The sequence below is a fragment of the Silurus meridionalis genome, chromosome 17 (genome assembly GCF_014805685.1).
Source record: "Silurus meridionalis isolate SWU-2019-XX chromosome 17, ASM1480568v1, whole genome shotgun sequence".
Taxonomy (NCBI): domain Eukaryota; kingdom Metazoa; phylum Chordata; class Actinopteri; order Siluriformes; family Siluridae; genus Silurus; species Silurus meridionalis.
Genome location: NC_060900.1, coordinates 24,392,127 through 24,415,436, shown reverse-complemented (window position 1 = coordinate 24,415,436; position 23,310 = coordinate 24,392,127). Strand labels below are relative to the sequence as shown.

General features: G+C 37.4%; 1 protein-coding gene across 1 annotated transcript in view; it reads left to right on the top strand.

Annotated features, from left to right (window-relative positions):
* Positions 1-6,462: 6,462 nt before the first annotated feature.
* The window catches only part of obscna (obscurin, cytoskeletal calmodulin and titin-interacting RhoGEF a), a 56,825-nt gene continuing 39,977 nt past the window's right edge, over positions 6,463-23,310 (top strand). Inside the window, exons 1-31 of the mRNA XM_046871968.1 lie at positions 6,463-6,583; positions 7,020-7,124; positions 7,205-7,471; positions 7,823-8,092; positions 8,174-8,440; positions 8,770-9,033; positions 9,112-9,378; positions 9,478-9,747; positions 9,834-10,100; positions 10,765-11,031; positions 11,110-11,382; positions 11,589-11,852; positions 12,212-12,478; positions 12,556-12,822; positions 12,913-13,179; positions 13,285-13,551; positions 14,055-14,321; positions 14,401-14,667; positions 15,220-15,486; positions 15,611-15,877; positions 15,976-16,242; positions 16,343-16,609; positions 16,817-17,083; positions 17,163-17,429; positions 18,281-18,550; positions 18,633-18,911; positions 20,048-20,305; positions 20,641-20,907; positions 21,402-21,668; positions 21,758-22,024; positions 22,121-22,387. Coding sequence (XP_046727924.1) covers positions 6,463-6,583; positions 7,020-7,124; positions 7,205-7,471; positions 7,823-8,092; positions 8,174-8,440; positions 8,770-9,033; positions 9,112-9,378; positions 9,478-9,747; positions 9,834-10,100; positions 10,765-11,031; positions 11,110-11,382; positions 11,589-11,852; positions 12,212-12,478; positions 12,556-12,822; positions 12,913-13,179; positions 13,285-13,551; positions 14,055-14,321; positions 14,401-14,667; positions 15,220-15,486; positions 15,611-15,877; positions 15,976-16,242; positions 16,343-16,609; positions 16,817-17,083; positions 17,163-17,429; positions 18,281-18,550; positions 18,633-18,911; positions 20,048-20,305; positions 20,641-20,907; positions 21,402-21,668; positions 21,758-22,024; positions 22,121-22,387 — 7,981 coding nt within the window. The remainder of the gene's footprint in view (positions 6,584-7,019; positions 7,125-7,204; positions 7,472-7,822; positions 8,093-8,173; positions 8,441-8,769; positions 9,034-9,111; positions 9,379-9,477; positions 9,748-9,833; positions 10,101-10,764; positions 11,032-11,109; positions 11,383-11,588; positions 11,853-12,211; positions 12,479-12,555; positions 12,823-12,912; positions 13,180-13,284; positions 13,552-14,054; positions 14,322-14,400; positions 14,668-15,219; positions 15,487-15,610; positions 15,878-15,975; positions 16,243-16,342; positions 16,610-16,816; positions 17,084-17,162; positions 17,430-18,280; positions 18,551-18,632; positions 18,912-20,047; positions 20,306-20,640; positions 20,908-21,401; positions 21,669-21,757; positions 22,025-22,120; positions 22,388-23,310) is intronic.

Below are 23,310 nucleotides of genomic sequence, written 5' to 3'. Positions count from 1 at the left end.
TTATCTCAGTGCAACAAATGGACACAGGCAGAGCGTTCATAGTTCAACGCTCACAAATACAGTCACGTGCATTTCAATCCTGCTTTTTCTCTAAACGTCCTCATTGTTATCGATAACTAAAGCACTTGCACTCATTTCTTCAATCGGTTTAGTAAGAAATGCCATGATGCCATGGTATTGATCTGATGCTCTAATGGTCACGTTCTCCATGTTCCCCTTTGCATGCCGACAGTGTCACGAGAAGCGATGCGCGGATTTGGATTTGCGCAATCCCTGCTTATATTTAGACCAGAATAATAATGGTTGGTTGGACCTATAAACATCCAGGCCAATGATTATACAATAGATGTAAAAAGATGACCCCCACATCCATTCTCTTCCCACTTAAAATGTTCACTAAAAACCAAAATAAATCAGGACATAAAAAAAGGTTTTAGGGAAAAGCTCACAGATACCTACACTGTTTGGACAAAACAATTGGGACATCAGAACTTTCTTGCCATATGTGGGTTTTCTCCTAACTGTTACCACAAAGGCGGAGGCACACAATTGTATGGGACGTCTTTGGATGCGGTATGATACAATTTTGCGTTTACTTGAACTTGGAAACCCAAACCTGTTGTAGCATGACAATGTCCATGTGCACAAAAAGAGAACTCCATGAAGATATGCTTCACATGGTTTGGAATTGAAGATCTTGAGTGGCCTGCTATGGAGCTTTGATGTTATCCCTACTGAACACCTATGGTACTGAATGTGTTGGAACACTGACTGCACCCCAGCCCTTCTCACCCTACATCAATACTTGACTTTTCCAACACCCTTGTGGCTGATGAACACAAATGTCCACAAGCACTTGCTACAGGTTATTGTAACAGTTAATTTTTTAATATTACCTCCCTTAAAATCTTTCTGATTGCATTTTATTCTGATATAGTTTCATTTATCTTGGTACATATGAGCAGTGATGTGTGTAGGCTTATAATATGCATTGTATTTCTATCAATAACATCATATCAGGAGTATATTCTGTCCTTGAGTACTCATTACTTGTAACATACCCGTACTTGTCATCATGAAGGTAAGAAGCAGGAACATGGAAATGTCAAACAACATGCTCCAGTCTTTAAGGCTTCGTATTATATTTTAGCTGTTTTGTCAAGTTCTCATTTCACCGTTCCTCAGCTTGTGGCTATTTTTGACGTTTGCAATGGAACGTTAATGGCATGGTGTTTTCTTTTGCATTAACAAACTTCAGGATTCCACAAGTCCATGCCTGCAGCTATTTTAAGACCAAAACTTTCTAATACAACAGAGCATTAGCTTGCTATAATGATCTCTCCTAGTATTTCAAGGGGGTGGAGTCAAACGAAATTATTTGTGAGCATGTCAGTTTAACCCAAGCGCTAATGTAACCATTGATTGAACTCACCTTAGGTTTCTAAAAATGCTGTTATGTTTTTAATTTCCCAGTCAATAATGAGCAGAAATATGTTTCATGCCACTCACATTCACAAAATGAAATGTTTTATGACAAAACCATTCAGAAACTGATTTGTGACTATACACAAAAAATAAAAAACACCTACCAGTACAATGCAAATGAAATATCTTAGTGAAATACACTGATATAGTCAAATGTAAAAGTAGTACATTTGTATAGATTACATACAATTAATAGATTTGCTAACTATATATTTTCATTTGCTTATCTTTTAACCACACAAAAAATGTCACCTACAACAAATACCCTCAACAATTACATTCAGATTCTATGAATATGTAAATTGAAAGCGCCTGCACATCTACAGTACGGACCCCGCCCTATCCCTGTAAAACCAATGTTTCATCCATGCTCTGCATTTGCATAATAGAATGTGATTGGTTCTTATATTTCACAATGCAACATAACTTTTAGCTCAAATGGGTGTTAAATTTTTTTAAACAGTTCAATAGTTTTAAACAGTTGAACGGAGAAAAGTTGCGGGGCAACAGCATCCAAACAGTTTACTAAAATACTCTTTAACTCTTTATCCCCTACATATCTGCTCCTTTACCGAAGAAAAACTTATTTCCGAGAGACACACGTTTAAACATAGATTTAAACACTGCGACTGTGTCTGAGTCCTGAACACTGACTGTAAAGCCATAAATGTGGGGCTCTATAAGAGAAAGCTCTGCCTCCTGCAATAGCCTTCATTAATCAAGGTACCAACAAATAGCCTGTACCTTTTGATCACAGAATGCTGGCATGCTGGATCATAGAAATTCAACCTCTCAATTATGCAGTGTAAAATCATTCACAGCTTCAAAAGCTAACAGTAGTGTGAAATTTGATTTCAATGTGAATAAGATATAGGTGATGTTGTCATATGGTTCCAAAAAGAACTGAATTCTGCTGCATTCTGAACTTACTGTATCTTGTTTATTCTTTCATTCAATGTGCACCTAGTATTTTTTATTTTCACAAATGTGTGTTCCTTTTGTTTGTATGCAAAGAACTGTATGAAGATATATTCATTGAAAAATCCTCCCTTAGAACAGCTTTACACACTCTTGGCATCCAGAAAGTTTGTTCTCCAGCTGAAATACAGTACTCTGCCATGCCTCTTGTAAAACTTGCCAAAAGAGTTCTTCACCAGATGGATATTTCTTTCTAACCTTGTGATCCAGAACAATTTAAAGCATAAAGTAGTGGTGAATGAACAAACCATTCTAAAACAAATAAAACTCCAGCCAACTGTTTACTCTCTAAACAATTTTTACAGAGCTTGGACACATGCTTCAGTGTTTTTTTGTGTGTTTTTTTAAAAGGAACATGCATGTGTCTCAGAAAAGACTAGGTGTTTCCAAAGTTTTGACAGGTAAAAAAAAGTGTTTCTATTTTTTTTATTATTTTGTCTTTTTTATATTAAAAAAATATTTTATCTTTTCCTTTCACTGCAATTATATACTATTTTTATATAAAAAAAAATCTTATATTATATTTATATTATATTTATATATTTATTTGCTTTTTTTTTGTAGTGTTTAATTTATGATAAATTTTTTCACCTCTATTATTGCTATTCTGCTTATGTTACTGATAAGCATTTGACTGCATGCTATACTGTGTATGGCTCTGTATATGACATTTTTTCATTTTAATTTCCTAAAACATTTAAGCATTAAGGTATTAAAATAATGTAACATAGAGAAAACAAAAGCATGAGGTGGCATTATATTTCAGCAATATCTCAGCTCTTTAGTTTTTAGGCCTGCTCATTAGGGATAAACCTACTATCATTAGAGATAAAGAAAAATGACTAATATAGTATTTTTTAATATTGAGATTGTTGATAAATAAATTGTCCAATATGAGCTGGAACACACTTTATCGTGTGTGAAGGTTCTGCTTCACTCAATCCAATACTCGTTGCTATCTTTATGGATAATGACACACATCTATTTTAATAAACAGAATGTGAGGATAGACATGTCAGCTGTTCAGCATTAGGCTTTAGTGTAGCTGAAGGGGGGGAAAGAGAAAACACTTTCTATTCCGTGGTCAGGGGAACGAGGGAGTGTGCACAGGATGATACGGAACAGATATTTATTTTTTGCTGATTTTTAAGGATTTGTGCTAAATCTTGCAATGCAGTTGGTAAGTGATGACATGACGATCAGGTTCTATAATCAAACAATAATCAATTGGTTTTTGTTCTGCAGAAATCTGAGCGTGAACATTACAAGTAGACAAAAATCCACTTGCTGAAATGTGTATCTGTATTATTGTGTATTTAACTGTATTATTTTGAAAAAATGTGCAGGTTATATTACAGTTCTGTAACTTCACAGTATCACAGTATGTTTAATAGCATGTGCTGTTCAGTTGTACATGCTTATTTATTCATTACTTGCAAATAGTCCAAAGAAAAAAAACGTTTATATGAACATTTGTTGTTTTTGTTGCGGTAGTTGTTATTCAATGCGCTAGATGGTATCACGTTTCAGTTCATACAACATCTCATTCATCTCTCATCATCACCTTTAGAGTTCACCTCTCTCGCTGAAGAGTAGGTTTTGCACTGGAAATAGACTCCAAAACTAGGAAACTCCATCAGAGGCCAGAAATTAATGCATACATATGGCAATATTAATGCAATTTTTATTAATTTCAATGACTCATGAAATGAATCATTGAAACACTAGAATTTTTTTAATTGATATTAATTTAATTGATTTTAAGAAATAAAAATAAAAGTAACAATTTTAAACTGATAAAAAATGATCAAATTGACCACATTTCCCATATCCTGCATACCCATTGGGATCTGTATAAAACAAAACAAAAAAGAAAGAATGTTCTGGATCTGATGTAATTTTTTGCAGTGCAATAATAAATGTGGAAGTGCTTCTGTTAATTAATTTGATCATTACAACCAGGACTATCACAGCTAATACACAGTCGAGGCACTATACCACTATTAGATTTAATTGAATGTTATCAAGACAATCTGCCAACCACAGAGTTATTGAAGAGCCCAGAAAACAGTTCAAGCAGGTGTGTAACCCAATTTTGAGTGTTGTTATGCAACCATAGCAGTAATCTCTTGTGAAGGCTTCTTGGGTTAAGTTTCTTCTTCCAGTGTGTGCAAGCCAAGTAAAAAAAGCACCAGGAACAGAGGAACCATTGTGTTTTTTTACAGATAAATTCTTTAGGATCATAACCAGGATTTTCAATGAGTAATAAATATAATTGTTATTTTATGTAAATAGCTTTTATGTAGTCATTTCTTTCACTAGGAGACGGAAAGTGGAAACTGAGACGCTTTTGAGCAAATCGGCGGCTTTACCATGACTTGTAAGGACTATATTTATTTAAGGTTATATAATAAAAATAATATATATAGTGCGTAAAAGTTTCCTCATTTACTGTTTTTTGATAAGTGAATAAGATTCAGGTGATTAAAGGTCTTGAAGATGTGACATTGTGTGAGAAGGAAGCTTGGACGTTCGAGGTGATTCTGAGTCACGCGTACGTTCGAGGCGTGTGGACAAGAAATGGGCTAGCTTTCAAATCGAAGCCCACGTGTCGTATTGCGATGCAGGGCAAAAGACACACTCTCACCCTGACACGAGTCTCGCTGTTGGACATGGGCCTGATCAGCTTTCAGGCAGACGGAGTGGAGACCTCTGCTAATCTCATCGTCACAGGTAACAACATGCACTCACTGCTTTTGAAACTAAACAAGGCAGAGGCCACTTATCCAGAAGACACAAATTTAAAAAGAAAAGGCTTTAATTGTGTAATGTTCTGCAGTCCGCAGTAGGAGATCTAAAGTTTAATAAAGGGGTCTTAAGTTTTGTAATTAATTGTTGGCAAATGTTGTGATTTAAGAGGAATAAGTCACTTCTGGACTCACTGATCCTTATGGGGTTGTATCAATAACTCTGATTCACATAGAGTCATCGTATAATCCAGGTGTTTCTTAATATTCTTATTATATCTTATATAGATATAATATTAATATATTTCTCCAAAGGGAATTAAATCTACCTTGATTAAGGGACCACAGGCCGAAAGTAAATGTTGCATTACACTAATCTCTATTATATGCAAAATTTAAAGTTCTCAAGAGTCTCCTAATTTATGATTTTAGAATATTCAGAAACAAACAAATACATACATAAATAAATAGAAAACTTTACTTTGTAATTTTTTTAACTAATACAGACAAGTTAAGTCTAGTCAAGAAGGCTTTATTGCTATTTCAACCATATACAGTGTAGTATACAGTGAAACTAAACAACGTCCCACAGCAACAAGGTGCTACTGTACATCAGCCAACATAAATGAACAAAAAGGAACACGGAAATACACAAAATACAAAATTAACAACATAAAGTACACATGTGCAACATGAGAGTCATGATGCTGGTCCTTATTTTTTTGTTACTCAGTTAAATTGCTCAGTAAATTGATCAGAATAAAAGCCTGAAAGTTATGGCTCCTGGGTCCCCTGTTTTATATGTATTTATATTAAATAGGAATATATGGATATAAGTTAATATCAGTAGTTTTTCAGGGTGGCATGGGATGCTTTATGGAAAAAAAAAAGTTTTAATAAATTAAATCTGTTGGTAAAATCTAATTGTTTACTATTGAGCCATGAAATTCTTGAATAGCAGATGAAGAATTCAAACATATACAGGTACTGTGCATTATTTGCAAAGCTTATTGGACTGGGCCAGATTTTTGATGCAACCATAGTATTATAGCAGCAATATATAATATTTTAGTGCTCATGCTAACCTTGATAATGAGAACAAAGCCATTTTAAACCCAAAATCTGCCATAAATCAAATCAATTTACCGATATTCCAATTCAAACATCAATATTTTTTCACTTTCATTTTGACAAATATTTTTTAAATACAGCCAAAGACATACAGATTCTGAAGCATCTTCAGGACGTCAGCATGACAGAGAGGGATAGCGTGACGCTTGAGTGTGAAGTAAACCTGGAGGACCTGGATGGGAAATGGTTCAGGAACAGCAGCAGGATAAAAGCTGTAGACAATGTTAAAATAAGGCAAGAAGGTAAGTGTCAGGGTCTGAATAGATTTCTAACATTGATTGTTTGGGAGATGATGATTTTTCTGTAACAGCAGTTCTGTCAGCGGTGCAGCTAAAAATTGTTAATGCAAATATTCTGATATGTTATCATTACTATAGCAACAGATCTTTTACAGTAAGTTGTACAGCAGATGCTCCAAATTGGAAAAAAATTATATAATCGTGATATTGCAAAGTTTCTTGTGGATAAACATTCATTCAGATAAAATAAAGACTAGCTGGTGAAGAAATGACGGTTTATAGCTGTTCTAATGTGAATGATACCAGGAACTTGTTTCATTGAACAATTTTTAGGTGGTAGCAGTAACTCTGTTTCATTGCACCACCATGTCATTGATTATATAGCTTTTATATCATGCCATGGAGTGATCCCTGTGAACTTATCTCCAAACATAAACAGGTAGAACTCACTCACTGACTTTCAAAAAAATCAAGCCTGAAGATGCTGGTGAAATCACCTTCATGGCTGAAAGAGTTTCATCAACAGCAATGCTAAGTGTGAAAGGTAAAAAAAAAAAAAGAATCACACGACACTTTTCTAATCTTTGCCAAGTAGAAGCTTTAAATCCATGCCATTTGTTTTAGAGCTACCGGTTCAGATTGTAAAACCACTGCGGGTAAAAATTGCCCTGTACAGACACCGTGCCCTGCTGGAGTGCCAGGTCTCCCGTGCTAATGCTGAGGTCACATGGTACAAGCAAAACAAAGAAATCATGCCCAATGGGAAGTACCAGGTTATTAGTGAAGGACTTTACAGGCAGCTGACCATCGAAGAAGTGGCCTCGTCAGATGAGGATACCTTCATCTGTGATGCTGGTGACGATCGGACTTCTTGCCGACTGTTTGTAGAGGGTGAGACACAATCTCACAACACTTACAATCTTAGATATAGTAGTCATCTGAAAAATGTAGCTCTTTGGGAAAAACAAATAAAAATTTGCACAGAACATGTGAAATAGCATAAAGTATAATATTTATATTATACTAGCTGGTTATTAATAGATAGATAGATAGATAGATAGATAGATAGATAGATAGATAGATAGATAGATAGATAGATAGATAGATAGATAGATAGATAGATAGATAGATAGATAGATATACAGATTAGTCTGTTTAGTGAGGGTGGATGTGAGTGTGGCAACTTGAGTACAACAAAGGCTGGTACCTTTTATAGATTCTAAGTTGTGCCTGTCCTTCCAGAGCAGGCTATCAGCATTGTCCGTGGACTGAGCTCAGTTGAAGTAATGGAGCCCAAGGAGGCTCGTTTCAGAGTGGAGACAAGCATCAAAGTGGAACGATCTCCTAAATGGACTTTGAACGGGGAGCTTCTCAGTTCTGGCCCTGAAGTGAGGATAGAGAAGGAAGGGACATCACACAGACTCACGTTCACCAACACCAACAGCAGAATGTCTGGAGTCATCCAGTTCAGCTCAGGGAAGAGCAAGTCAGCTGCCCAGCTTACTGTTACAGGTACAAAAAAAAAAAATAATAATCCAGAGATCTGTGTGTCACTATAAATTAATGTGTATATTTCTTAATATATCGAAACAGAGCGCCCCTTGGTGGTCACCCAACCCATTTCAGATGTGGCGGTTAAAGAGAACAACTTGGTGACTCTCAGGTGTGAATTTTGTCCTTCACCTCGAGTGGTGCACTGGTTCAAGGGAAGAACTCCACTGCTGGCCTCAAGCAAGTACACCATGAGGCAGAAGAAAAACTGTGCTGAGATGACCATCATAGGTGTAAAGGCTGCAGATGCAGGGGAATATCGGTGCCTGGCTGGTGGAGCTGAGAGCAGGGGTCGAGTCAATGTAGAAGGTATGGATCCAAATGTTTTAACATGTATGTTCACATATTTACTCTGATTTGCAGATTTGAATGTTATGGTTCAAGCAGAAAATAAGATGTTGAATCCTGAAAATGCCCCATGGCCAGAAGCAAAGGGTGCAAATTTAGCTGTACTCTCTGGAGGAGAAGGATGGTATTGCTGTCTTTCCCCTGCCATGCAGAACAACACTAATTGTAGGGTTGCATGAGCAGAAGAGAGCAGTTTGGCTTTCCTCTAAATGTGCTACACTGCCTTGTGAAAAATAGCAGAACAAAAATACATGGATTCACGTTCAACAGTTTCGCTTATTTGTTTGCAGTAAAACGAATAAAGATTACACGGCATCTGGAGCATGTTGAGGTTGAAGAAGATGGAACAGCAGTGTTCTCCTGTGAGCTAAACCATGAGGCACCAAACATCCAGTGGCTTCTCAATGACAGGGTGATTCATGCTAGTCAAATGAACAAGATCCAGAATTCAGGCAAAGTGTACACTCTAGTTCTGAAAAGACTCACCGTGCAGGAGAGCAGAGTGACTTTCAAGACTGTTGACATCAGTGAGTCCACCATACTCAGGGTCAAAGGTAAGGATTGTGTTTTGATTTCTATTCTAATGACAAATCCAACACAAGGCATTTATTCATTGTATCTCCATTTGTCAGAAAGGCCAGCGGTGTTTCTTAGATCTTTGGAAGATGTTGTGGCTGAGGAACATGACAAAGCTTGCTTACAGTGTGTGGTATCCAAGGAAACAGTAACCCCTGTTTGGAGGAAAGATAGTACGGTCTTAAATGCCAGTAAAAAATATGAAATTCTTCAATTGGGAAAGTCATTAACTCTGATCATTCACAAGCTCACAAAAGAAGATGTTGGGGAATATTACTGTGATGTAGGGACTAGCCAAACAAAAGCCAAGGTTGCCGTTCGTGGTACGTCCCATCTCAACTTTTGAATTTGTTTTTAGATCAATCAGCTGCCAGATGTGACAATTCTACTGAATTAAAATGGATTTTCTTTTTTTTTTTCAGATCTGTTCATCACCATTGTCAAGCGTTTACGAACTATTTCAGTTGTCGAGGGGGAATATTGCAGTTTTGAATGTACTCTGTCACATGACATTATCGATGAACCCTCCTGGACTCTGAATGGCCAGTTGATTGTCAGCAATGGTCGATTCCAAGTTGCGAACAAGGGTCAAAAGTACACCCTGAACATTCAAGAGGTTATGATTACTGATGCTGGAGACGTGATGTTCACTATCAAGGATCTCAGTTGCAGGACCATGCTGTTTGTCAAAGGTACATTGTATATCTTGATTTCTAGTAGAATTCATAGTTTAGGATAATGGCAATTTGAGCAAATCTTCTGCGTCATCTGTTTTCAGAGAAGCCAGTACGAGTGTTCAGGGACATACTCAATGTTAAGGCAGTTCCTGGTGAAGATCCAGAGCTTAGTTGTGAGATTACCAAACCTGAGGTGACCATAAAGTGGTTGAAAAATGGCCGGCTGATCAGGTCTAGTTCAAAGTATGAGATGATCCACAAAGGCTGCTTTGTTTCACTAGTAATCCATAATGCAACTGTAAAGGACTCTGGAGAGTACTGTTGTGAGGCTGATGGAGTTGCTACCAGGGCAAGGCTTGAGGTCAGAGGTAAGTGCATTGGTTCAAGTAATTGTAAAGTGGGCTTGTTGCTGCATTACATGCCGGTGCAGGTGTGTGGACGAGGGGCGGTTAGCAGGTGCAGGGCGGAGCATATTTTGTTGAATAACTTTATCATTGTGAGATCAAAAAAATCATCATAACCCAGGGACCATTTTATTAAACTTTTGTTTTTATATGCCATATGCAGGAAATGGAAACCTGATGATATTTTGATTTATTAGTAACTTTTAAATAACTGATCAAATTTTAATCAAATATTGTTTACACAACCATTTGTGTTGTGTATGAATGTTTATGTACTCTACAAAATACAAATATGCAAAAAACCTTGTTTTATTGGTATGTAAATGCAAATCAGGGGGAATCTACTGAAAATTCACAAATAAAGACTGATCCATTTAGCTAACTATTATTCCAGTTGCAGAGTCCAAATAAGATTGAATTGTGATTTGTTTTTGTTTAGTTTGATTTTTGGATAGTTTTCTCAAAGCACATACTGTAGATATATTAACCAAACAGCCAAGCGCATTCGAGTAGTCGCAAAGTAGGGCTAAAATATAAAATGAACCATATAGGTACATGTCTAAATCATCATTTAAGTAGTAGAGTTGCTTACTGAGATTTTATACAATTCTGTAACTCTCAACTGTAGATTTACAGCACACATTTGTGAAGGAGCTAAAAGATATAACTGCAGAAGTAAAGAATATGGTAATCCTGGAGTGCGAAACCAAAAGACCTGCCAATAAGGTGACCTGGTTAAAAGGCATGGTGGTACTTAACTCAGGTCAGAAGTACCTGATGTTGAAGAAAGCTGTTGTCCTCTCACTCACCATATTCAACCTCGAGAAAAGTGACAACGATTTCTACACGTGTGATGTGGGGACGATGCAGAGCAGGGCATTACTTACAGTACAAGGTAAGGCTATTATGCAAGCTTCTTTTCTTTCGAAAGGCAATATAACAGTCTTTATATCCTTGCTGATCTCACCCTTAGGTCAGAAAGTGCTCATTTTGGATGAACTAGAGGACGTTGAATGTCTGAAAGGGGACACTGCTGTATTCCAGTGTCGTATCTGGCCGAGTGACTTCACCGAGGTTAAATGGTATCTTGACGAGACTCTGCTCTTTACCAATGATTTAAATGAGATCCAAATGATCCAGGGTGGCTACCATACTCTTACAATAAAACAGCTTGCCCGCAGAGACACAGGAACAATTACTTTTGAAGCTGGAGATAAAAGATCTTACGCTTCACTGCTAGTAAGAGGTAACAGTCTTAGATGCTGTGAAAAAAGTTTCTCCTGATTGTCCTATAAAGGAATATTATATTCCACAAATTTGGTACAAAAACCTTTGTGATTTCATGAAGAAATTAGTAATTGTAAAGCAGAATTTGGACAGAATTAACTTATAAAGAACAAAGTTGGGTGTTGAGGTTATAATACCTAATATGTGCATTTTGATTGTTTTCAGAAAGACGCCCAACAATTATCAAACCGTTGGAGGACACCGAAGCTATCGAGGGTGGAAGTCTAAATCTTTTATGCAAGACTTCAAAACCATGTCATATCCTGTGGTATAAAGATGGCTGCTTAATGTGGAATTCCTCCAGCTATTTTATGTCCCGGTCTGGAAACGAGGCCAGGCTGACCATCAGAGAGGTTAAGGACACAGATGCAGGAGTGTATGAGTGTAATGTAGGATCTGTCAGCACCAAGGCTACAGTGACTGTTAAAGGTGAAGCTTCACAAAACAGTAAAAGGTTTTTCTGCATCCACAATCCTTAATTATTGTATAACAGAATAGAGAATTCTGTAATACATGATTTAAAACCAGACACTCACCAGAGGTTATTTAGATTTTGTTCAACCAGCTGTTTGAAGCTTTTTATACTTGTTTCTCATTAAAATACATATACCAATAGACTAAGCTTAGATCTCTACTGTTATAGGTGGTCTATTTGGCATGACCTGAATGCAAACTCTACTCATGTTTTTCATATCACCAATGTTAATCAGACATGCCAATGGTCTAAAACCTTAAAAGAATCCAATTCATGTTAAGCTTAAATCTTTACTCTGTTTTATCATTATTAGCTGTGCCTTCCGAGTTTACCAGGCAGCTTCATAGTCAAGAAGCTGATGAGGGAAGTAGTGTGACACTGTTCTGTGAATTCTCTGTACCCGGTGTTCAGTACTTGTGGCGTAAAGGAGCCGAGACACTCAGGTCAGGAGAGAAATACCAAATGAGGCAAAATAAAAATTGTATTTCTCTTACAATCCACAATGTGAAACTTGAGGACTCAGGGAATTACACATGCATTTGCAGAAACCAAAGGACCATGGCCACAGTAACAGTCTATGGTAAGATAAAAAAATTATTTCACTATTTTTGCTTTATATTAAGACAGTGGATTAACATCTGGCAATCTTTTTTATAGCTGTTCCCATCACATTCGTCAAAAAACTTAAAAACCAGGAAGCGGAAGAGGGCACGGCTGTGACGTTACGCTGTGAGCTTTCCAAATCTGGAGTCCCAGTGGAGTGGAGGAGGAATGAGGAAGTGCTCAGCCCTGGGATGAAGTATCAGATGCGACAAATAGTATCCATACAAGAGATGGTTATTAGGAATCCAGTGCCAGAGGACAGTGGAACCTACAGCTGTGTTTGTATCGACCAAATGACCAAAGCTACAATTAAGATTGAAGGTTGGCCATATTTGTGGACATTTTGGGGGGAAAAAAAGATTGTTATTGGTAGAGATAGTAAAAAAAATAATGAAACTGTTGTTCTTCTAGCTCAACCCATTACATTTATACAAAAACTTAAATCTCAAGTGGTTGAAGAAGGAAACAGTGTCACCTTACTCTGTGAGCTATCAAAACCTGGTCATCCTGCGGAATGGAGGAAAGGCCACGAGTTGCTTAAGTCGGGAGAAAAGTACCGGATGCGCCAAAGAACCTGTGTGTTAGAGCTAAAGATTTTCAATCTGGAATGTGAGGACAGTGAGGTGTATAGCTGCTCATGTGGCAATGCCCAGACAACCGCCAGGGTTACTGTTACCAGTAGGTGTCTTCACAAGAAAACTTGACCAGATTATTCTTATTCTCATTTTATAGATTGTCAGGAGGTGAGAATCTTTTATTATTGTGTTTCATTGTTTTCCGTAGAGCAGCCAATGTATTTTACAGAGAAGCTAAAACCACTGTTTGCTGAGGAGGGCAAAGCTGTGATCTTACACTGTGAATTGTCCAAAGCTGGTGTTCCAGTGGAATGGTGGAAGGGAGAAGAGCTTTTGCAACCTGGAGAGAAGTATACGATGCGAGGAAGAGAAGCCACACATGAGCTTATCGTCTGTGACACTATACCTGAAGACAGTGGAGTCTACAGATGTGTATGTGGAAACCAGAAGACCAAGGCATTGTTAAAAATTGTTGGTAGGAATCAGTTTTTACTGTATATATTCAAAATACACACACATTCATGTCTTCAGCACCACACATTTTATATTATTATTTTATTATAACAATATATCTGGTTACATGCTGTTTTGCACAATATACAGTAAGTTTACTGGCGGCGCTATTTTGTGTTTTGGGTATTTGTCCTACACTGTCCGGTATTGTCTGTTTACACTTTTGTCTGCACTGTTAGCACTCGAATGCACACGATACACTTTATGTGGTTTGGACAACTTACGTTAGTCCTCAGCTCTGTGTTCTGTATGTAGAGCTATGTTGTGTGATGCAGCTCTATTTTGTTTTATTTAGCTTCAGGGTCCCGAGAAACGTTGTCTCATTTCACTGTGTACTGCGTCAGTCAGCTAGAAATGGTTGAAATGACAATTAAAGCTTCTTGATTTTACTTGACTATGTTTCACTTTTGCCAAAGTAGAACATTTACCTTCTGTATTCACATGACTTGATTTGGGTTTTTACAGGTGTGGCTGCTACTTTTAAGCAAAACCTGAAGAACCAAGAAGCTTTCGAAGGAGAGAATGTTGTATTAAGATGTGAGCTCTCGAAAGCTAAAACTCCTGTGGAATGGTGGAAAGGTGAAGAACGTCTGATGCCAGGTGGGAGGTATCAGATGAGACAAAATGGCAAGATTGCAGAGATGGAAATCACAAGTGTTCTTCCTGACGATGCTGGAATGTACAGTTGTGATATAGGAAACCACAAAAGCACTGCGGCATTGAAAATCACAGGTACTCTGAAAGATTTCCTTAAATCTGTTGAATACACATTCTCACAGTGTTGGATTGACGTCTGTTTCCGTTGCTTTAGCTCTTCCGATTACTTTCAAACGGGAGCTCCAAGATCAGGTTTGTAAAGAAGGGGACATGGCTGTGTTCATCTGTGAACTATCCAAACCTGGAGCTCCAGTAGAGTGGAGAAAAGGAAGAGTTATTCTGAAACCAGGAGAGAAGTTCAGGATAAGGGTGGAGGGGGGGTTAACCAAATTGGAAATAAACAACTTGGAAGAAAGTGATTCTGGAAAGTATTATTGTAAAACCAAAGAAGCACAATCAGCTGCTGAGCTTACAGTGCAAGGTAAGATGCATAATATATTAATGGCATTTATCAGATACTTATTATACAAAGCAGCTTATTAATACAAACAAGCAACTACGGGGTCAGGGGCCTTGCTCAGAGGCCCAGCAGTGGCAGCTTGGTGTGGCTGGGATGTGAACAAATGACCTTCGGAACTCAGCCTCCAAGCTACCACCTCGTTATTAATGGCATTTCGCAGACGCCCGTATCCAGAGTGACTTACAGCGTTCTCAGTTATACAGCTGACCAATTGAAGGTTATACAGATTGAGAGTTATAAACATTATAGAAATAATAAATTATAGAATTTTAAATACTTAAGTACATTTGAAAGACAATTACTTTTGCACTTTTACTCAAGTGAAGGTTTAAAGGGAGAATTTTTACTCTTACTCTATTGTCTTTTTTGTAACTGAAGTACATGGTTTGTGTATGTTGTCCACCACTGCATTCATTTAGAAAAGGTGACTAAATAACAATTCAAATGTTTAAATGACACTTTATTTATTTGATGTTTTTGACTCCTACCGCTTGGCTTCATGGCTTTTTGCAGCACTTCCTGCTACTTTCAAAAATGTCTTGAAGAACCAAGAATGTCAAGAAGGAAACAGCATCAGTTTGCAGTGTGAACTTTCCAAAACTGCAGCACATGTAGAGTGGTGGAAAGGAAGTGAAATGTTAAGAACTGGGGAGAGGTATCAGTTGAGAAAAAGGGATACAACTGCAGAACTGTTAATCCGAAAAACACAACCAGAAGACAGCGGCGTTTATCGATGTGTTTGTGGAGAGCAGAGTATTGAGGCACGAATCAAAGTCAATGGTAGGAAAATGTTGCCTGCTTATAATCAGTTGATACCCAAACATATAATGCCCTCAAATGGGGGCACAATTTTTAAGTGCTAAACAGCAGATTTCCTGTAGATGTACACTGTTATTTTGTGCAGCTTTGCCAATCATTTTCAAGCAAGAACTGAGGAACCAAGAAGCTGAAGAAGAGAACAATGTCAGCTTGCGTTGTGAACTCTCTAAATCTGGAGCTCAGGTACAGTGGTGGAGAGACGAAGAACTGCTCAAGCCTGGAGAAAAATACCAAATGAGACAAATGGGCACCAAATTGGAGCTTGTCATTAGAAAAGTAGTACCTGAAGATAGTGGTGTCTACACTTGTGTATGTCCAGATCAGAAATCCCATGCTATGATTAAAATAAAAGGTAAAAAAAACCCCACTTATTTCTGGATCTTTTTTTACGCAAATATGCTGTATAGCATTCTTCTGATGTCACATTTAATCATCTTAAATGATTTTAAGCTTTACCAGTGATTTTCAAACAAAACCTGAGAAACCACGAAACAGTGGAAGGCAAGAGCACCACTTTACGCTGTGAACTTTCCAAACCTGGAGCGTTAGTGAAATGGTGGAAGGGACAGGAGGAGCTGAGTGAGGGTAAAAAATACCACATGAAGACTGAGGAAAAGACGGTTGAGATGGTTATTAGGAATGTTCTATGTGAGGATGCTGGGGTGTACAGCTGCACTACAGGAGACCAAAAGACAACCTCAGAAATCAAAGTTCGGGGTAGGCTCTGCAACAGTCACAACTGTTTACTAAAGATTGATCATTATTATCTATTTATTAATGTGTCATATGAATATGTACCATTTCTATGGGTTTGCAGCCCTACCAGTCACGTTTAAACAAGAGCTCCAAAATGTAGTTTCCAAAGAAGGTGGAACTGCCATGTTTAGATGCGAGCTCTCAAAACCTGGAGCACCGGTGGACTGGAGGAAAGGAAGACTTATTCTGAAAGCAGGAGATAAGTATGAGATTGTACAAGATGGAAAAATAAACACACTACTCATACATAATACTGAGGAACGTGATGCAGGGTACTACTCATGCAAAACCAAGGATTCTGAATCAACTGCTGAGCTTACTGTTCAAGGTACTGAAAGGCATGCAGGTTTCTCAAAGTTTTGCACTATTTAGCTCATTCAGATGGTGTTTGCTGGCTTTGCTTTGCTTTCTGTGAAAAAAGTCTGTCCTTTGTAGTCCATATAAATGTTTTTTTTGTGCTCCACTGTGGCTTGCATGGCTTTACATTAGAATGAAACTAAGGTCTCAAACTGACTTTCCTTCTGAATATTTCCAGTTCCACCAATTATCTTTAAAGTGAAGTTAAAAAACCAAGAAGTTGAAGAGGAGAGCACTGTATGCCTGCGATGTGAAATCTCCAAAGCTGGTGTTCCTGTCCAATGGAAAAAAGGGGAGACACTTCTGAAGTCTGGTATCAAATACCAAATTACACACCAAGAGACCACAATGGAGCTCATCATTAAGAAAATATTGCCTGAAGACAGTGGAGTGTATAGTTGTGTTTGTGGGGATCAGACTACCAAAGCTAACATCAAAGTTTTTGGTAGGATGTTGTCCTCTTAAGCTTTTATTGTCACTTGAGTGAATAGTTTGCCTGCTCATATACTGTTTTGATTGTTTAGCCACTCCAATCACATTCAGACAAAAGCTGATGAATCAGGAAGCTCCAGAAGGAGGGATCGTAGTACTGCACTGTGCGCTTTCTAAACCCGGAGTACCTGTGCACTGGTTGAAAGATGAAGAAGAGCTTAGTAATGGATCTAAGTACAAGATGAAGCAGGATGGGTTAGTTGCTGAGTTGCACATCCGGAACGTTCTTCCTATGGATGTTGGGGAGTATAGCTGTGTTATCGGTGACCAAAAGACAACAGCTGAAGTTAACGTCAAGGGTATGACTTTTTTGACCTACTAAATGAGAAAGATTTAAAAGAAATTTAATGCAGTCATACTTTTATTCATTATGCGTCCATTACTCATTATGCATGGCCAAATACACCTGCTTTATAATGTGGTAAACAAGTTGTCATTTATCAGAACATGCTGTTTTAGTTCTCGAGCATTTTCCCATTCTCACATTGTGCCATTTTCAAATAAGGACAACCTAACAATTTAAGCTACAATAGTTTGTCTGTTGGATTGGACCACACTGGCTGGCCTTCGTTTCCCACGTGCATCAATGAGCCTCGGCTGCCCATGACCCTGTCGCCGGTTCACCACTGTTTCTTCCTTGGACCACTTTTAATAGATACTGACCACTGCAGACCGGGAACATCCCACAGAAGCTGCAGTTTTGGAGACGCTCTAAATCAATTTACAGTCACAATTTACCCCTCGTCAAACCCGTCAAATCCTTACACTTGCCCATTTTTCCTGCTTCTAACACGTCAACTCTGAGAACAAAATGTTCACTTGCTGTCTAATATATCCCACCCACTAACAGGTGCCATGATGCAGAGATAATCAGTGTTATTCACTCACTGGTCATAAAGTTATAATGTTATAATGGTATGCCTGGTTGGTGAATAAGGACTTTTAATAACATTGAGTGGCAACCGGCCAACATTTAAGCTTTTAAAATTTGTATACTAATAATTAAGGTCTTAATCAGGTACAGTATGTGTAGATATCTGAAAATTGTAATGTCTTCCATTTATGAAATGTCATTTGCTAAGCTTTTTCAATCTGGTTGTTCAACACTTTTAGCATTTAAACACTTTTCATAACTTATCTTTACACACAGCTGCTGCCTCTGTGTTCTTTGAGAAAGAACTCCAGGACCAGGAGGCAATGGAGGGGAACTCTGTGGTGTTCAGGTGTTTGCTGTCAAGCCCTAATGCACCAGTGGCTTGGAAAAAAGGCTCACAGCAGATCACAGAAGGTGGCCGATTTACTGTACACCAAAAGGGCTCAACGCAGGAACTTGAGATCAGGAATCTAAGGTCTGAGGATGCTGGTGTGTACACATGTAGCACAAGGGGCAAGATGACATCGGCATGCCTCCGAGTGATTGGTAAACAGCAAGTCTCTTATTAGCAAAAGCTCAAAAGATTGGAAGAAGCATTTGTATCATGGTTTTTTAAATGTTCTCTTAGATCGTGTGAGAATTGTGAGAGAGCTACAGGACTTGACTGTAACCACAGGAGAAGATGCCCATTTTGTGTGTGAGCTTTCTCACAGTGATGTTTCCGATGGAGTGTGGTGGCTTGATTCCACCATACTTCAGAAAAATGAAATGAATCAGATGAAGTGTTGTGGCTGTGAGCAACACCTGACACTTACCATGACAACACCTGAGGAGTCAGGTATAGTGGCCTTTGTGATAGGAGAAGAATGGACGTCTGCTCGTTTACAAGTGAACAGTAAACCCAAAGGTGAGGACAGAAGTATTGGTCTTTCTGTTGCCTATTTACCCTTATGATTTAAAGCATGCTGAGAAAACTGGTTGATTTGGCCCACATGCCATCCACAAGTCCACCTGCCTAAAGAACCCCACCCACAGGTGGAGCACTCATCAAGGTTCCTTTCAGACAGACTAAAAAACTCAGTCAGATGACAAAAGTGGGTTTGAGTTGGCAATAACCAACCCCTCAAAAAAATGATATAGAGAAAAGTTGAAAAAAGCCTTAGTAAAAAGTGAATTTAACCGTGAAATCATATGATATCCTTATACAATTTATGGTCAGAGTCTTCGATCCGTAATCGGTGCGCCAGCATAAGAGTTGCTATTTGTATCGCGATGCATAGTTTTTAACATATTTGCATTGTTAAAAATCTATTTATTTACATATAATTATTAGAAGATGCTCTATACTTTTATAAGTTAGAAAGTGACCAATAATTTTTTCACCAATATTTTAGATACAGATTGATTTCTCGTCGCTTAACTGTTTCTCGAGCGCGTTCTCTCAGCACCACTGCTGCTATGTAAATATGACGTATAACAACACAACAGAGACCGAGGTGTGTCCTGAGAGTTACATAGAATACAGATTAACATGGCAGAGGCAGAGCTGCATCTTCCTGGAGACAGAACAATAAAAAAGAACTTCTGGTTTTATTTCATCTTTCTTCTTTTTTTTGCACTACAAAGACCTGTTTGTTCAAGGTCCATGTGTTAAAAGACAGCAAGTAAATTGATGACTTGCTGTCTGTCTGAACCAAAGAAATAAATACAGACTATCTGTACCATACTGAATTGCATAGCATCACATTTTTTCTATTATATTCCTATTATATTGAATCACATTTTGTTGAATTAAATCGAAATCGAATCTCAGTGCATCGTAATAGGCAAAAATTGTATCGCATCGCATTGGTAGCTGCTTTATATGTATCTTAAATAAATCATATTGTTAGCTATACAGCGAGACGCAAATCGCATTGGCCTCAGTTTTGGAGATGCATATATATATATATATATATATATATATATATATATATATATATATATATATATATATATATATATTATAGAATCTCAATTTGTAATGATTTACTATTTGCACAGTTTTGATAGAAGAGAAATTGCAAGACATGGTCGTCTTTGAGGGCGATACTGCTTCACTTTCCTGTGTTACCTCGGATGACTGCACACCAGTAACATGGAAACGAAACAATGTCACTCTTCTAGCAGGGGAAAAGTATGAACCTTGTAAAGAAGGGAAGTGCAACATGCTTTTAATACATAGAGTAGAAAAAGAGGATACTGGGATTTATATGTGTGACACAGGAGACATGCAGAGTATAGCTGCTCTCATCGTCAAAGGTAAGTATGATGTCATCTTGTGTAATTATTTAGACCAATGTCAAGTGTGCAAGAGAACAAAAAATCTGTATACAAGTATACAGTATACAACCTGGAATTAAAATGTCATGAGTAATAATTTAATAAACAATTAAAAAGTTGTAATTGCAGTTACCCCATTGTTGTAAAATCCCTAAACTATTGAAGGAAACATGGTTATAATATCATACAATAATATAATGCAGTTTGTCAGTGTACACTACAGTATGTAAGGGATTAATTTTTTTTTATTCATTTTCTTCATATGTGTCCAATAATCACTAAAGTTGAAACTGAACATATATTCTATGTTCTAGAACGTCCACTTTTCTTCTGTGAGAAACTTCAGAATCAGCAAGTGGAGGAAGGCAAAACCGCCTTCCTGCGCTGTGAGCTCTCTAAACCTGGACTTTTGGTGCAGTGGAAGAAAGGAGGCATTTTGCTTAGACCAGGAAACAAGTATAAAATGAAACAGGATGGTTGTGAAGAACAACTTCAAATCTATGACCTGGCAATTCAGGATAGTGGCATCTACAGATGCTGTGTGGATAGCACAGAGACAAAGGCTAGTCTTACTGTTAAAGGTATTGTACATAATGTTAAAAGAAAAGGTTGTCCGACTCATCATTTTGCAGATTAATTGACACCGATAGTTGATTGCTGGAACTATCAGCTAATAGCAAAAATCCATATGGATAGTTTTTCTGGGTTGCGGTATACAGTACAAGAGCGGCCTCTAGAGGCGAATCACGGACAACATGCGCTATTTATTTGATGTGTCTTTTTTATTTATTTTGGATGTAACTGTTTTTATTTATTTGGTGTGTTACTTTTTGTTTCAGTTTTAATGCATATCTTTCATTTTCCTAAATATTATTAATATATTAATATTTATTTTATTTAGCATCATTTTATACAGTATCCATTTAAAAAACTTTAATACTATTGCCAATTTCGATCCAGCCTAACTAGCAGTATCAGTAAAATCCACTATCGGTCGACCTGTACTTAAAAGTATTTTTAGCAAACAAAAATGTTTTCTGTTATTGCAGTCTAAATGAAAGCCACTTTTTTCCAGAACAACCTCTGTTCTTTCGTGAGGAACTCCAAAGTATGGAGGCTGAAGAGGGTGAAACCTTGTTCCTGTGCTGTGAGCTTTCAAAGCCTGGAGTCTCGGTGCAGTGGAAGAAGGGAGCAATGCTGCTGAGACCTGGAATCAAATGTGAGATGAAACAGAATGGTTGTGTATTAGAGCTCCAGGTAAATGACCTGAAATGTGAGGACAGTGGAGTTTACAAATGTTGTGTTGGTAGCCTCGAGACAAAGGCTAATATCCTTGTTAAGGGTAAGAAATATAACATTTCAATGATAATGAAACTTATTTTTAATATTTGGATATGTGTTAACAAACTTAAAATCTAATAACCCACCCAGAACAACCGCTGTTCTTCTCTGAGGAGCTACAAAATCAGCAGTTAGAAGAGGGTGAAACTGCCTTCTTAAGCTGTAGGATATCTAAACCTGGGATTTCCGTTCAGTGGAAGAAAGGGGTAGTGCTGCTTAGACCAGGAGACAAGTATGAAATAAAGGAGGATGGCTGTAAGCTGCAGCTTAAGATCCATAATGTGAAGGGTCTGGACAGTGGAAATTACAAATGCTGTGCTGGTGGCTTAGTAACTACAGCATCAGTTATGGTAAAAGGTATGTCCAGTCACTTTGGTAATATTTTATGCATTATGAACAGTATATATATGTGTAAATTCATCAAGATCGAGATTGTTCAACTCTTTATTTCAGAACAACCCCTGCTTTTCCACGAGAAACTTCAAAATCTGGAAGCAGTAGCGGGTGAGACCATCGCCCTGTGCTTTAAAGTCTCTAAACCAGGGGTTCCAGTACAGTGGAAAAAAGGAGCAGTAGTGCTGAAACCTGGAAACAAGTACGAAATGATACAAAATAATTGTGAATTTCAGCTTAAAATCAATGATTTAACACATCATGACAGTGGTACCTACAAAGGCTGTACAGGTGGCATTGTGACGACAGCAGTCCTTGAAGTAAAAGGTATGTGCAATCAGTTTTTAGGCGATCATGTTGTCTGTCAACAAAGCCAAACTTTATGTTTACAATAACAGAATTTGGCAAATGACATTATCTAGATCAGGGGTCCCCAAACTATGGCCCGCGAGCCAAATACGGCTCGCACATTTGGAACGACCCTCTGAACAATACCAAAGACATAGTTGAAAAATGTAATTTTCAATATATGTTTTACTCATATCATATCAGTATTTGATAATTTATTAATGGAGGTCGAGGCAGTGATAGCAAAAATCCATACCGATCCAGCTTACGGTCCGCTGTCAACGGCCTCTAGAGTCGAATCACTGACACTACGTGCTGTTTGTTTTTACACCTGAGATGGCATGCTGCATGGAGAGCGCTAAATAATTTACTGTTAATCATTTACTAATTATATTATTATATTTCTTTTTTTGTTTGTTAAAGTGCAGTACAATTTTACGTTTGTTTGTTTTTTTATCCAGTATTTATTTTAAAATCAGTTGATTAATCGGTTTATCTGCAAATACAATTAGGAGGCATAATAAATACATTTAAAATCATAATAAAATATTCACAATAATACTGGTAGTCACTCAGTATTATTATAGTATTATAGTATTATTACTATAATATAAAATATTATAATCACAGAAAAAAGTTTGATATAGAGCAAGTGATTTGTATTAAAAGCATATCTTCATGCCAGTAAGTAAGAATTTGTTTCAGATCAGTGAGATCAGTTGTCAAGTTGGTAAAGCAATAAAACCACAAATACTAAAACTAAAGACACAATTATTCACCAAAGCCTTTGTTTTGTAGTAGAGGGTGTGCTAAGTCTTCTGCTTCTTAACGTTTATTTTATTTGTTGTGTTTTAATGCTTATTTTATTTTTCATCTGTTTTAGTTCTTATTATTTACTTTTT